The 15,080-nt window shown below is 41.5% G+C and overlaps 1 protein-coding gene across 1 annotated transcript in view; it reads right to left on the bottom strand.

The window, feature by feature from the left end:
• Window positions 1–818: 818 nt before the first annotated feature.
• The window catches only part of SETD5 (SET domain containing 5), an 81,476-nt gene continuing 67,214 nt past the window's right edge, over window positions 819–15,080 (bottom strand). Inside the window, exons 20-25 of the mRNA XM_081106037.1 lie at window positions 12,005–12,061; window positions 9,226–9,696; window positions 5,596–5,891; window positions 4,304–4,437; window positions 3,743–3,831; window positions 819–3,437 (exon numbers count right to left, since the gene is read on the bottom strand). Coding sequence (XP_080962163.1) covers window positions 2,829–3,437; window positions 3,743–3,831; window positions 4,304–4,437; window positions 5,596–5,891; window positions 9,226–9,696; window positions 12,005–12,061 — 1,656 coding nt within the window. The 3' untranslated portion in view covers window positions 819–2,828. The remainder of the gene's footprint in view (window positions 3,438–3,742; window positions 3,832–4,303; window positions 4,438–5,595; window positions 5,892–9,225; window positions 9,697–12,004; window positions 12,062–15,080) is intronic.

The following is a 15,080-nucleotide window of genomic DNA, read 5'->3' as shown; positions in this document are numbered from 1 at the left end:
TGACAGCAACCACATGGCTTGTAAAGCCTAACTATATTATGTGGCCCTTCAGAGAAAGGCCAGTTTGCTGACCACTGTACCATACGACCCAACGCCTATCTTCCTGGGTATCTACCACCCTCCTTCCCTGCCCTGGTCATTTACTATATCCTAACCACAGCATTCTTGCTCAGAAGCTTTGTACCTGCTGTTTAATGCCCCAGGAAAGATCTTTATTCTTATCCCCTGACTGCTTCCTTACCACTGAGGTCTCAGCTTAAATGGCACCTTCTTAGAAACTTCTCTGATCTACCAATTTAGAGTGAACCCTCAACCTCCCTAGTTATGTAACAGCTGTGAAACAATAACATGGTAACGACTACTTGAAATTATGGACTGGTTTAGTTCTCACCCTGCTCTACAGTGTAAGCATCTTGAAAGCAGAGATTTTTAATCTGCCTTCCTCAATGCCCCATTTAAATCACATAAACCCACCACCAAAAACAATGCCTGAAATTATTTAATAGAAAAGAATGAGGCCAATAAATCGTTGCTGAATGAATAAGGTTAAGGCCAAGGTCAGGAACTCTAGTCTGGTTCAAGTCAGTTTGCAATGCTCAGTTCCACTGCTGCAGACTGACCTGCCTGTAATCATAATAAAAGGCAGAAAGAAGACCAATCCATATTCCTGGCCTCACTATGGGCACAACTCCACCAAGAGCACATCCTTCTGAACGTGGGTACACCTTGCCCTCTTCAGGTAAGGAAACAGTTAGGAAAATACGGCAAGGCAAGGTCACAGAACTGGACAAAGAAGTTCTCAACTTTATGATTATTATGGTTAAGAATTTTATTATCAAAATTATTACATCTCTTGTGAAAGTTCAAATGTTACATCAAGGTGTAAACACTCCACTTGAGAAAGAAGTGATACTTCTTTCCTTCCAAGAGTTCCCCCCACCCCCCGCCCCCATCCCCCCCAGAGGTCTGGTCTTGACAGCACCCTGCCCACACAGAGTGGCTGGGGTCTCTGCACGTGCCAGGCAGGGTGAGGGCCGCCTGCCTGCTGGCCTCTCCCCTTGGTTAACAGCCAAGGAGAGAATGCAAACCCCAGCCCAAATGGAGAGACATTTACATACGTTTTATATAATATACAAAGAAACCAGCATCCCAGGCCACATGATTTCCACTCCCAAGGCTCTCCCAGACTGATGGGTTTGTGGGGGAAACAATAAAAAGAAAAGTATTCTGCTGAGTTGTCAGCATTAAAAAGAAAAATCTCCCCTCATTTGAGCAAACACCTGATTTCAATTGTGAAAAAATGAAATTTTGTAACAGTCACACACAAAGAGAGAAGACTGTGCATATGATAGTTGTAGGAAGGGTAGAAGGGGACAGAAGAGGCTGGGCAAACAACAAAAAAAACAACAACAAACTGGAGGGAAGGAAGGAGGGAGACTCACAGTATTATCTTGTCCAAAAGAAAAGAAGTAAGGTCCACTGCAGCACCAGGGATTACACCTGTCATAGATCTGCTACCCCTACCATGGTTATAACTGAATACAAAATTAGATAAATAAAAACACGCCGGATATTACAGTAAACAAGTGAAAGAAATAAGCTGGCAACCGTATGGAATTTAAAAAGATTGTGTACCCCACCTGGGCTGGCTCCAGGGCTCCTCCAGGGGTGTACAGCAGGCACAATGCACTGATGGGGAGAAGCCAGTCTGCTCTTGTCTCTCATCCAGAACAGTGTTAGGTGCGTGGGTGGCTTTCTAACTGTCTCACCCAGGCCACTCTCAAATAAGCATCCCCCAAAGAAATGTGGAACATGCCCACACACAATCACAGTCCTGTCGGCACCACTCCACAAATCTTTCCACTCTTACCCTGCAGTCACGAGTGCATGCTCCCCAATCACGGAGGCGGTCCTACTCAAGGGATCGTCAACTCCTGATTAATTGGGAGTAGAAAAAATAAAATTCAAAGAATTCCCAAACCATCTGGGATACTTCCTAAGTAAATTTATTGCCAACAGCTGATAAGTAGCAATTGGCCCACCTCACTTATCATTCCTCTTTCCTTTACCTATTACTTCATGGGTTACAGAGCTGTGAAATAGCTTGGGGAAGGGGAGTGGGATGGTAACAGCTGGGGGATCAGACAATCTACTAGGTTAATCTGCTCCTGAATAATCAAGGATTGACCACAAGCTTTTCTTCAGAGAGCCAGGCATCCCTTAGAGCACATTCCAAGCTTCACTATCCCTGCCTATTTCTCAGTGATTTAAAGACAAAGGTAGGAACATACTTGGTGGACACATCTTGGCTGGATATCTGCTTTTGGAATGGTTGTCTTCCGGTGAACATTTACATACCTACCTTTTTTTTAAGTGCATAAAACCCTAACACTATTAGATGGCTTGGGGTTTGGAGATTGGCTCTTTTCACATTTTTTTTTCTTTGAAAAGAAAACTTTTTTTGGATTTAAAAAGATGTCCTCACTGCACAAGTGACTACAGGCTACAGGCAAGGATGGGAGACGGAGGCTTCAACACAACTCATTGCACTTAGAACCGTTACTAACCGAAACACCATTTGCTTGTCAACAATGTACCCTTAACAGCAGGGAGAAACTTCTTTATAGTCTCTGCTTCAGACAAGATTTACATCTTTCTCCAAGGCCTGAGCCTGTTGTGACCACAAGTCTTGTTTCTTGTCGACCAGACCCAATCCTCTGGCACCTTGTACCCCCTTCCCCAGCAATCTGCTTGGCCTAGGTTCCAGAGGCAGCTGGAAGGAAGCAGCTATGGGCTCATTCAGTTCGGTTTGCCCAAATCCAGAAGCCCTAGGAAAGTCCTGTCTGAGTCTTGACTCCCGACCCTTGCAATGGCTGGAGTCGGTACTGGTGCACACCCCCACTCCCGCGGTGCGGGTAGTGCTGTGAATTGGAAACCGCAGATACCCTGGAGGCCTGGTAGGCAGTGGACTGCCCAGCACTGGGCAGACTGATAGTCCGTAAGTCTGATGGCAATGACGACCTAGAGTTCTGAGGAAAGGAGGTGGAACTCAGAGTTCCTGTGCTGGACTGGGAAACCGAGTCTGAGGTCGGTGAGTCTGAGGGCCCCTGTGGGGTAGGGCTAGCAGCACTCGAAGGGCAGCTCTTCCTTGGAAGACTGCTGCCCGTGCTGTTTCCAGAATGTGGCTGGCTGCTGTAATACCCTGGGGTCCCCGTAAATGAGGCCAATGAGTCTGTGGACACAGGGTGGGCGGGGCTGGAATAGGACGTAGAGGAGAGGGAGGATTCTGAAGAACCGTGAGAGGGGGGGTTTCCAGGTCTCAGTGCAGTAGTTCGATAACTGTATCCTGGAGATTGGGTGGGATGTCCTCGAAAGGGGGAGGAACTTTGTTGAAGTAGGCTTTGTGATTCTGTCCGTGGACTATCACACTGCAGGAGCTAGAAAGAGTTGGGAAGAAAGGATAAAGAGGTGAAAAAGTCCCTATTTAAGCCATTTAGGTTTGTGAATATTTAAAACACCCTACTTTTTCTTCATCTTAACTACTGTTCTTTTTAGAATACCAAAGACAGTAAAACGGCTATCTCTGATCACTTTATTTTTCTGGAATGATTTGATTACCCGAAGGTGAGCAGATGATGGCTTATTTCTAAGGCTGCTGAAACTATACACAAAGATGGCATCTCAAAACACTGGCATCCAGAACATATTCCTATGCCCAGAGATGAGCAATTTTTCGCCTCACCTGGTAGCTGTATCTGGAAGGGCTGTAAACGGCCGCTCCTTTTGAGAGCGCCGAGCTCAGTGTCTCTGGGCCTTCTCCATCTGCAGGGTCTGGAATGTAATACAAAATCAACTTGGCTTCTTAGAAAGTGAGAAATAGCCATTGTTTATTGCAATCACCAATGCCATCACTAATCCATGCTTCTCTCTTTCTGTCAAATAAGGTGAGTGCAGCATGCGACAAGGGCAAACGGAGTGGTTAATTATGGGCTATGTCTTAAATGCCTGATCTGACTCCTGTCTCCTTTCTCTTCATCCTCCAACAGGATAGATTTCCAGGCCTTTGGACAGATGAGTTACCAAAAGGTATCCCTTGGGGGGAAGCAGACAGAGAGAAAGCAATGGTAGATCTTAAGAATGCTATAGCCCAAAAGAGTAGAAGTAAACCAAGCTGGAACCGTGCATACAATGAAGCCCAACCACATAAGAAGCTGACTCACCTCAGCCTAGCATTTGTTATGAAATGTATGGAGCCTGGTCACACGTCCCTCAACTGGTTGGCAGCACAAAGCCATAGGCTTACCTGAGTCTTTCTCTGTGATGTTACTCTCCCATGTGGGAGAAGGCTCTCCTTTTTGGGCCACTCTCACACTGCTTCGGAGGACCTTGGGGATGCTCCCTCCTTCTCGGAGTCGTTCTACTGATGTGGGAACCATCCTGTGAAGGCAACAGGGTGCAAGTTTATGCCGCAGGACTTCAGAGTCAAGAGTCTGGAACATTTGAATCTCTGACAAAGGTTGTACAACATATTCACTTAAAAAACATCTTCTTAGACATAATTTTCTTCACCAATTTAAAACAAGATGTTTTCTCTACTCAAACTATGTCAGGCACAAAAGAAAAAAGACTTTTAAAGAAAAAGCACAATAAAGAATTTTTAAAAAATTACATTCCATCTTGATGTTAAAAAAAAAAAAGCAATCAAGGAAAAAGTAAATTTAAGATGTCTACTTCTTTTAACAAACCCCCACTCCCCCAAATTATAAGAGAAAGTTTATTTAGAAAGTTACAGAGGTAGTAAAAGCGAGCCACAGAAGAAATGGGCTCAGGGCACAAGTTACAGAGGCAAAAGAAGGACCCTTGGAGCTTAGGAGAAAGGCAGAGGTGACAAACCTGGGGGAAGGGCAAGTCATGGGCATGCTCCCAACAGGGAGAGTGTGTTCAACCCCCATTTTGAAATGCTAAGTTTTCTCTCCTGTGAAGTCATGTGCCTGGCACATGTAGTATTTAATACATGTTTATTAAATAAACATGTAGTATTTAATATATGTTTCATAGATTAATAAACATTATTTATTTGAGCCCCACTCTTCTTGCCCAGAATTCATTTCTTCAGTTCAAGATCACTGAACTGCCTCATCCTCTATTTCACTCATCTGGGATACTCAAGTACTTGCCATCAGTATTAGTTATTTGTGGTCTCCCCTAAGCCAGACAAGTTCTTTCAGAATATGTCTTATCTCTCTTCTAGCTGTGTGGAATTGAGACTTCTGTTGTCAATTTAAAGTGAAACTGAGCTGAACTCCTGATTTACCTTTCATATGAAATGAGATAACATAAGAGGCAGTGTTAGGGCCCAGCAAATACTATACTGTATGCAGTTCAAAGTGGTGTACCACAGGATCGGTGGCAATTGTTTGCTTTTATAAAGTTGGGGTGGTGGTGGTGGTGGTGGTGGTTCTGGCTGATATTATTTAATCAGCTGAACAGGATAGAGGGCACTGTTGTCTTGCTTTCTCAGATAAGTGTTCCCATACATTTAGATAAAACTGGGAACAATTCATTTAATTATTAAAGCATCAAATATCAACTTACCACCTACTGCTGATATTCTCTTGTGGTCTGCAGTGAGATGAAGTGCCTCTGGAATCAGATGGGCTTACCGCCTCCAAATGGGACAGAGAAGAATGAGATGGGGAGAACTTTTTGTGAGGGGAAGATGGGGTTCGGGCTGAGGATCCCTGCACACCATGGGCACCAGTGTCAGAAAGTGAGTTACTGCTGCCTTGCCCAGCTCCTGCAGACTTGCTTTTGCTCTGTGCAGAGTCACTGCCCCCACCAGAATTCTCCTTGGCTTCCTGTTTCCGTTTGCGGTACTCCAGCAGGGATACCTAGGAAGGAAATAACGAACAGGACTCTAGACATTGTTAGTGGATCAGTAGCAATGGGGAAATATAGACCCCTATAAACCATCAGCAAGCCATGCGAACAAAGCAGGCACCAACATTGGCAACTTTCGTCAGGTATGATGCAGATCTGAGCACAGCTACATATTTATTTACATCAGTTAGATATTGGTAAGGAGAAGAGAAGACACCAGGCAATAATATTTTTGAGGACTGGTATTCACTAGTAGAACTCAACATTTTTTTCTGCCTTCAGAAAAACTTGTGAGATTATAGTGCTATCATAGTTATCTGCAACAACAGTAGCTCCTAGAAAAGGGAGGGAAGAGAGTTGGGAGCTTATGTAGTTTGAAAAAGTCTTCCAGGTGATTCTGATAACTTTTTCTAATGCCTTAGAAATCCTTAGAGATAGCTGTTTAAAAAAAGAGAGAAGCCTGGCCAGAGTGGCTCAGTGGTTGAGCGTTGACCTATGAACCAGGAGGTCATGGTTTGATTCCTGGGCAGGGCACATGCCTGGGTTGGGGGCTCAATCCCCAGTGTGGGAAGTGCAGGAGGCGACCAATCAATGATTCTCATTATTGATGTTTCTCTCTCTCTCTCTTCCTCTGTAAAATCCATAAAAATACATGAAAAAATAAATTTTTAAAATGTCAGAAAAAATATTTTTAAAAAGAGAAAAAAAAAATACCCCCAAACAAAAGAAAAACCCTATTCTTCAGGGTTCTTAAATGTGCTTAATTTTCCAAGATACACTCAAGAGATTCATTAATGTTTGTCATACACATAGAGAAATTAGTATAAAAGGAGAAAAAAAATGATTTCACTTCTTATAGTAGCAAGTCAGCTCTACTAAACCTATACAGACTTGGAAATTTCTCCCCATCTCATCGCTCATCTGCCTCATTCTTTCCGACCACCACAACACAATCCGCTCCTTGCCCCGCCTGGCATACCTTCTCTGTGCTGCTACAGGGCATTGTGCTTACACTGCTGGTAGTCTGTTACAATGTGTTGCTTGTTTCCCCACTAAACTGTATGGTCTACCAGGGCAAAGACCAAGTTTATTTGTTTTTTGTGTTTTTTTAAAAAAATGTATTTTATTGATTTTTTACAGAGAGGAAGGGGAGAGGGATAGAGAGTTAGAAACATCGATGAGAGAGAAACATCGATCAGCTGCCTCCTGCACACTCCCCACTGGGGATGTGCCCGCAACCAAGGTACATGCCCTTGACCGGAATCCAACCCAGGACCCTTGAGTCCGGAGGCTGATGCTCTATCCACTCAGCCAAACTGGTTAGGGCTATTTGTTTTTTTTATCTTTAACATCCAGCATAGAACTTGGCCAATAGTAGGTGCTCAGCAATAATTCTGAAATAAATCATGATTTCAATCATTTTTGCACATAATGAAACCAGAAATCCAAAGTCTATTTCCATTTTTGTTCCTGATAGACAATGCTGTTCACGCAACAGTCTTCAAAATCCATTGCTGTTTTATTCCAAATTACCTGCCAGTGTTTTCTCCTTCTATCTTCTTAGGGTTCTCATTTTTTGTCCAAATGTAATATAACAAAACTCAAACTAAGATAAATTTTACATATGCATTTTTCATACACAATCTTGGAAAGGAGTTAATAATTTTTGGTAATGTATTTTATTTTAACGTAAATGTAAAAAGCCACTAAGCTACATTTTACCAATAGTACTAAAGATATTTTGCAATTATGTGAGACTGTCACACATACAGAGCATCTAGCTTCTCTATAATAAATAAATAAATAAAAGTTGCTGTGCCAACCCCCAAATACTCCCATGCATATCCAAATGCCCTTAGTTGAAAAATCACTGATATAAAAAGCAGACTTTTGGCTTTGTAATTTTTAGAACAGGCATTGCTTAAAAACCAAGTCCCAAACCATTAGACAACTCTCTATAGCAGTGATGGCGAACCTTTTGAGCTCGGCATGTCAGCATTTTGAAAAACCCTAACTTAACTCTGGTGCTGTGTCACATATAGAAATTTTTTGATATATGCAATCATAGTAAAACAAAGACTTATATTTTTGATATTTATTTTACATATTTAAATGCCATTTAACAGAGAAAAATCAACCAAAAAATGAGTTCGTGTGTCACCTCTGACACGCGTGTCATAGGTTCGCCATCACTGCTTTATAGCCTGGCTCTGTCCATCTCTCTCTCTCTCTCTTTTAAAAATATATTTTATTGATTTCTTACAGAGAGGAAGGGAGAGGGATAGAGTTAGAAACATCGATGAGAGAGAGACATCGATCAGCTGCCTCCTGCACATTCCCTACGGGGTATGTGCCTGCAACCAAGGTACATGCTCTTGACTGGAATCGAACCTGGGATCCTTGAGTTGGTAGGCCGACGCTCTATCCACTGAGCCAAACCGGTTAGGGCTGCCCATCTCTCTTGATTTTCCTCCTTACTCTGCCCACCCTTCTCTGACACCATGGCAACACTCAACTGTTTACAATCACACCCCATCCATAATTACTTGTCACATAATTAATTGTTCTGCTCCCTCTTTTGTTACATTCTCACCCTCATTTGTTGGATGATTGATTCCTACTTATTGTTTAAGATCAACTAAATCAGTGACCTGTTATCTCTCACTCCACCAGCCTTCAAATTGGCCAAGAGCTTCTGGCTTATTCTTAAAGCACCCTCCACAGATCTGACTAGCCAGGTTCCCCTGTTAAGATGTGTTCACCACTGAACAACTATTTTGAAGCATTCATCACCATAATTAATTACTTATTAATATAATTATCACTTGCTATGAGCCCCCATTAGGGCAGAACCTAGGAGGCAATATAGCATGGTGGCAATAAGAGCATGCAATTGAGAATCAAACAGACCTGGGTAGTATCCTGGCTCTTCCATTTACTAGCTGTGTGACCATGTGCAAGTCACTCAACTTGCCTTAGTTTCCTCATCTGCAAAGTGGGAAATTATCTATCTTACAGGATTATTTTGAGGATTAAGTGCTTAAGAAAGCTTAACAGTGACTAGAACATGGGAAGTGCTAAATAATACAACTAATTACTAATATTCTTTTCCACTGCTCTATTCTTTGAACTGCCTACTATGTGTATGGCACATACACGATAGGCATTTAAATTTGCTGACTATTTACAAAATTTATCAAATTGTATTAAAACAGCCTCTATTTTATTGGGCATGGCAGAGACCGTGTCTTATCTTTGTTTTCCTCACACTGAGAGCAGTGCTGAACACATAGTGGTAACTTCATAAATATCTATTGTTATTGCTCTCTATGGTGTGAAACTTACCTTTTTCCTCTGTGGTGGGTTCTGGGGGGCAGATGGGACTCCTTCACAAGCCCTTTCACCACCAGGTGACATGGATCCACGAGAGACTTCTTTCATAAAACCATGTTCATATCTGCTGGGAAACCCTTCTGCAGGGGAACAATATCCCCCGTCCAAATGTAAAGGCTTCCTATCTCCTACTAGGGGAGACCCTCGATATAATCCATCTGCTCGAGGCATAGCGTTCAACGGGGAATAGGCATACATTAAGTTAAACTCTGTCCGAAATGCCTGGTCCGAGTTCCTCACGAGGGTCTGATGTCCATCCCCATTCCTGCTGGGAAAGCCAGTCTCAGAGGTGGGCCCAATGGAGGGGTGAGGAGCCAGGTCAGAATGAGCTGAGTTGATGAGGGACGGTCTGTCAGCACAGCTGTTAGTGTTGGAGTCAAGGTAGCCTACTTTTGTCAAGTCCAGGTCTTTTCGATGACAAAGCTGAAAGAATAAAAATCAATGGAGACATGGGGTAGGGGAGAAGGAAAACAGTCAAAGGGCAGAAAAGAAAGGAGGGAAGAGGGGCACAGGTGAACAGCAGAGACAAAAGGGATGAAAGCAGAAGAGAGAATGCCATTAACATCTGTGAGTCCCATGTAGCAATAGTGTATACAGGCCAGATCACTAAACAACCCCCATCGTTACCAAATTACTTTCAAATCTTTCTGGAGGAGAATAATGAAAAAATTAGAATTAGGTAATTGGCCAAATGTGACTACTTTGCCTGCTTAGCCTTTCATCAGGTTTGCTGAATCGCCTTGCACTACATTAAGGAATTGGCAGTATTAATTTGGGATTTACCTGAGCCCCATGTATGCTACAGAGATGAGACCAGCTGGCTTATATAACTGGCTTCTGGTGTTATTCGTTTCTAAGTTAATATTGATGGAAGGTGGAAGGAGGAAAAAAGTTGAAAGAAAGTAGAAAGTAGATGGAAAGTCAAGTATTTAAGGTACTGGTTCAGTAAAGGAGAATGGCATCAAAGACATCAACCAACCAGTTCTTCACTCACTTGCACTATTAAATAGTAATGTTCCTCATAAAACCTTCTGGTCACTCAATTCTTATTTATCCTCTAATCTATGTCAACACACCATAATACCACTAATGCCCATCACTGCAGAATATCTAAAATGCTGAAATGTGCCAAAAATAAGCCCCATCTACTATTTGGTTATCATTACCTCCTAACACCAAGATTTTCCATCACTAGGTCAACTAACTAACTCTAGAAAGAATGGTTCCAGAAACCCAGATAATATACCATGTTAGCCTCCAAAATATGCTATCTTAGAACCTTTAGCACCTGAGGAGAGAACACTGTACTTTCCTTGTAAGAAAAACCACCCAGAAAACCTCTAGTACACTAGAATACAACCTCTCTCAGTTTCACAATCCTCTATAAAATCCTACTGATTTGGAATTTGGTCAACTGTCACTGTGTTTAATACTAATTTTTTATTAGAAGGAGGGGTGTGTGTGTTAACAGTTAATTTCTAAAAGGTTATGTGAGATTATAACTTCCTCTTCAAGAGGAAAAAGACTATGTGGATTCATGGAATTAATCATTACTACCTCTGTCCAAATCTTCTAATAGTTAAGAAATGCTACCACTAAAGTCTGAATTTTAAATCTCCACAGCAACAGGGTTTCTGAGCAAAGCACTCAATTGATATCCTAAAGCAGTGGTCGGCAAACTCATTAATTAGTCAACAGAGCCAAACATCAACAGTACAACGATTGAAATTTCTTTTGAGAGCCAAATTTTTTAAACTTAAACTATATAGGTAGGTACATTGTTATTAACTTAATTAGGGTACTCCTAAGCTGGCGTTTGCTAAAAACGTCCTCAATCTGATTGAGGTACGTTCACTGAGGTCGACCCCTTCCAACTCTCCCATCCACACTCGTCTTGTATACTTGTTTCGTCTATCTCCTTTCCAAAAACCAACTCTGTGCATGGGCCACAAAGTTTCAATCGCACTGTACGTACGCGCCCGCATGTGGTATTTTGTGGAAGAGCCACACTCAAGGGGCCAGAGGGCCACATGTGGCTCGCGAGCTGCAGTTTGCCGACCACTGTCCTAAGGGATACCACTTGTATGGCAATCATATTCCAACCACTGCAGAATGGAGGCCTGGGTCACAGAAGCCATGGGCTACCATAGTTTCCCTGTGTACCCAGTAAGGAGCTGCAAGAATGTAGAAAGCCAAGAGGCTTGCCTCTCCCATTTTAAAGAAGTTCCTCAATCTACCAACCAAATCCCAAAACATGCAGTTAAACAGAGCTCTCAGATTAACCCAGGAACAAGGCATAAATCACTGCCTAACTTTCCCAACAAGCTGTTCCTTTATCAACCTAAAATAATAAATATCAAAAAATAGCTCATACCGACGTTTGATCCAACTTTTCCTACTTAAAAAACACACATTGTCAGACTTTCTTTAACAAGGCTCCTACCATACTTTCAGCCTTCATTAAACCTTACTTCTAGATACTATTCTTCTTTCAAACTCTTTAGCCACTCCCTCCCCACCAAACACACATAGCTACTTTATTTTCCTCCACCTACATTGAGAGTTCTAAGTAACAACCAGTCATACATGGGAAGATTCATTCAACTTACAGTGACCAATCGGCCACCCTCCAGCCCATCACCCCATTTGCTTGGATACCCCAGCCCTTCCCATACACTCATGCACACTCACTATCAGCCTCCAAGTGTGATTGAGATGGTGTGATAACTACCTCGGGTGACAGGGACTCGGGCCTATTCGCAGGGTAACTCTCAGGGGAGGATATGTTCTAGAGGAGGGAAAAGCATCTTGTTATTCATCTACTTGAAGTCAAGAAGCAAAACAAAACAAAAAAATAAAGTAAAAGCAAGCATAGATAGTTAGCCACAACTTTTTTTTTGGGTGGGGTGGGAGGGACAAGAATGCACAGGGGAAATGTTTAACTGCAGAATTCATCTCAATGAACAGAATGATTTGTTAAAATGCTTCCTGGTGCCTTTGAAAGCATTTAAGAATAAATTGGTTATGTTTCATGCTATAAGTAAACATCTCAAGCAGATATCAGGGAAGAGGTGAAATTTCACACTATTACAGTTGACCCTTGAACAACACTGGTTTGAACTATGCACGTCCACTTATATATGGATTAAAAAAAATATGTATAGTACTGTAAATGTATTTTTTTCCTTATGATTTTTCTTAAATTTTTTTCTCTAGCTTATTTTATTGTAAGAATACAATATATAATACGTATAACATACAAAATACGTATTAAGCGACTATTTATGCTATCAGTAAGACTTCCGGTCAACTGTAGGCTATTAGTGGTTAAGTTTTTGGGGAGTCAAAAGTTACATGCAAATTTTCGAATGTGCAGGGATTCGGTGCCTCTAAGCCCCTCCTTGTTCAAGGGTCAACTGTGTATTTCTTTCTACATTAGATGAGAGTTTAGCAACCTATAGTATTTGTTATTGGGCACCTGACCACTTATTTCTCCTTAGGGGAACCTTTTTCTTTCACCCCGCATCCCCTTCTTGAACATTACATTTCCTCATTTTCCTATGTGACTCAGGCCCACCACTGTTACCCAGGGAAACCACTTAGCATGTTAGCAGATGACAGGGCTAGGGGGACAGCCTGTTCCTCTTAAATGACAGTTATAGAAGATATGACTGATGGACTTTGTAGCTCAGACTAGATGGTCTTGACATAATCGAATCGGATCTGACCACACCTACCGACATTCTGATGTTAAAATCCATTGTATTTTTAGAAACAGAGAGGGGAAAAAGCAGTTGTGTATACTGAGAGTCCCTACTTCCAAAACAGGTTTACCCTTACGGCTTTCACCTGAGGTATCACTACCATATCAAACAAACTTGGCAGTGAACTCTGATGGGAAGATCTGAATGGTAAAAAGTGGAAAGAATGATGGTGGTAGTTGTGACAAGAGTTCAGGGTGCCAGGGGTAAGGTGGGGGCGGGAGGTTCTTAATGTTGTCTACTACAGACAACTGTGTCTAGGGTAAGGGAAATGAGGCTGCTTCCGCAGAGCAGGATATTTTTTGACTAGAAATTTTACTTGGTGGGATGGGTAGAGAGTGTGAGATGGATAGTGAAGTATGGATCACAAGGCAGAAAGAGAAGGATTATTCTGGTGGGAAGGAGGGGCAAATTAAGTGTGCCTTCTCAATGCTGCTTTTAGTCTCTTTTCTTGATGCTTCCCCGCTCCTTACAATCTCGTTCTTTTCCACTACATGTTTCCTTAACTCCTTGTCTTGGAGTTGGAGAAATTTCTCACTTTTCTCCTGGAATGTTTTTTATTTTTCCTTTCAAAAACATTCTTTCCCCAACCAAACTGATTTTTACTTGTGACACCTTTAGGTATTTCTCTGTGTCACAGTCTTGGATGGAAATAAGGTTCCCCACACCTTCTTATACTAGAAAGTAGGAAAGAGTATGGCAATTAGAATGATAAAGATGGTCAGGATAGTGAAGTTTGTTTTTTAATTGATCAGAAAGGCTAAATTTTCTCAGTTAAATAATGAGATAAAATAGTAGAGACATACACTGAACTTTATGAAGGGATGGACTATTTAATACATTATAACATTTCCCCCACTCCTGATATTCTAACATTATGCTTAGACTATGCATCAATAAAAAGATCTTTGATTTAAAAAAATATATGCAACACTTTACACTTTCATAGTGTTTCATAATTATCGAAAATACTACAAGGGATAGGAAATACACTGAGTACTAAACTTGGCTGTTTGGGAAGGCAACTTACCTTCTAATTTTATGTTTAATTATAATTATTACAATGACAAGGTCTGAACCCCTATTAATATAATATGCTGCCCACCAGGGAGAATGTCCTCTCATGAAATTTTATTTATCAAACTCTAGCTGCTAACTGAAAAGTCAACTGCAATCAGACCAGGTAAACTTAGTAAGGCCTGAATCAGCTGCTTTACTATCTGGCCAAAAAGAACGCCACAGGGAATTATTAGAAATCCAATGTAACCAGGAATATTTTTTACCCGCCAGAAAGAGGCTTGCTCCAAAAGTCAAGTTAATATGGTCTAGCTTAGGTATAGCTGCCTCTTGTTTTTAAGGTTGCTATCTTGTTCTGAGTTAGCCATTTACAAGTCCAGATATTTTTTAAAAATAGTGTCTGTTTAATTATAAATCAAAGCAACATACAATAAATGAGGTATATTTTTATATACCTGGAATCTACTCTGTAAATCTGCTGTCACCCAAACTTGAATACTAAAGTGATTCAGAATCGTTTTAAAATAACTGAGACATAAATTTCTAACTTAATCCAGAGAGTGAATGTAATTAATTTGTCTTTATAAACGTGTTGCTAGTTTCTGTCTTATTCCTAACACATTATAACAAAAAGGGAAAGTAACCTAGAGTAGGGAAAAAACCCCTCATTTGCCATAAACCATATGCTTTCTCAATCCCTATTTACTGAGCCCATAATGAGACTACAAAACAACAGGGAAAGAGACACTTTACTAATTTAAAGGCCTAGAAACAAAGACAAAAATATTATAATCAGAGCGCTCAGGCTGTGCCATTAATGATTACTAGGCAGCTAGAGGCCTGTTTGACAAGTGAGAGGAAGGCCAAAGACGGAGGTCTAGCATGCTTACTGCCTAACGTTAGGGAGCCCAGTGGACTGCATGCAAGAGGCAAATGAATGTCGTCTGTGGTACAATTATTCCTATTCTGGGAAGTATGTGGATTGCCAAGATGAGAGGCTACCAGGTAATAGGTCACACTGACCCTGAG

This window comes from Myotis nattereri (genome assembly GCF_964212035.1).
Source record: "Myotis nattereri genome assembly, chromosome: 14".
In the NCBI taxonomy this organism is placed as follows: domain Eukaryota; kingdom Metazoa; phylum Chordata; class Mammalia; order Chiroptera; family Vespertilionidae; genus Myotis; species Myotis nattereri.
Note: the sequence above shows the minus strand (reverse complement) of the source record. Positions and strands in the feature narration are given on the sequence as shown.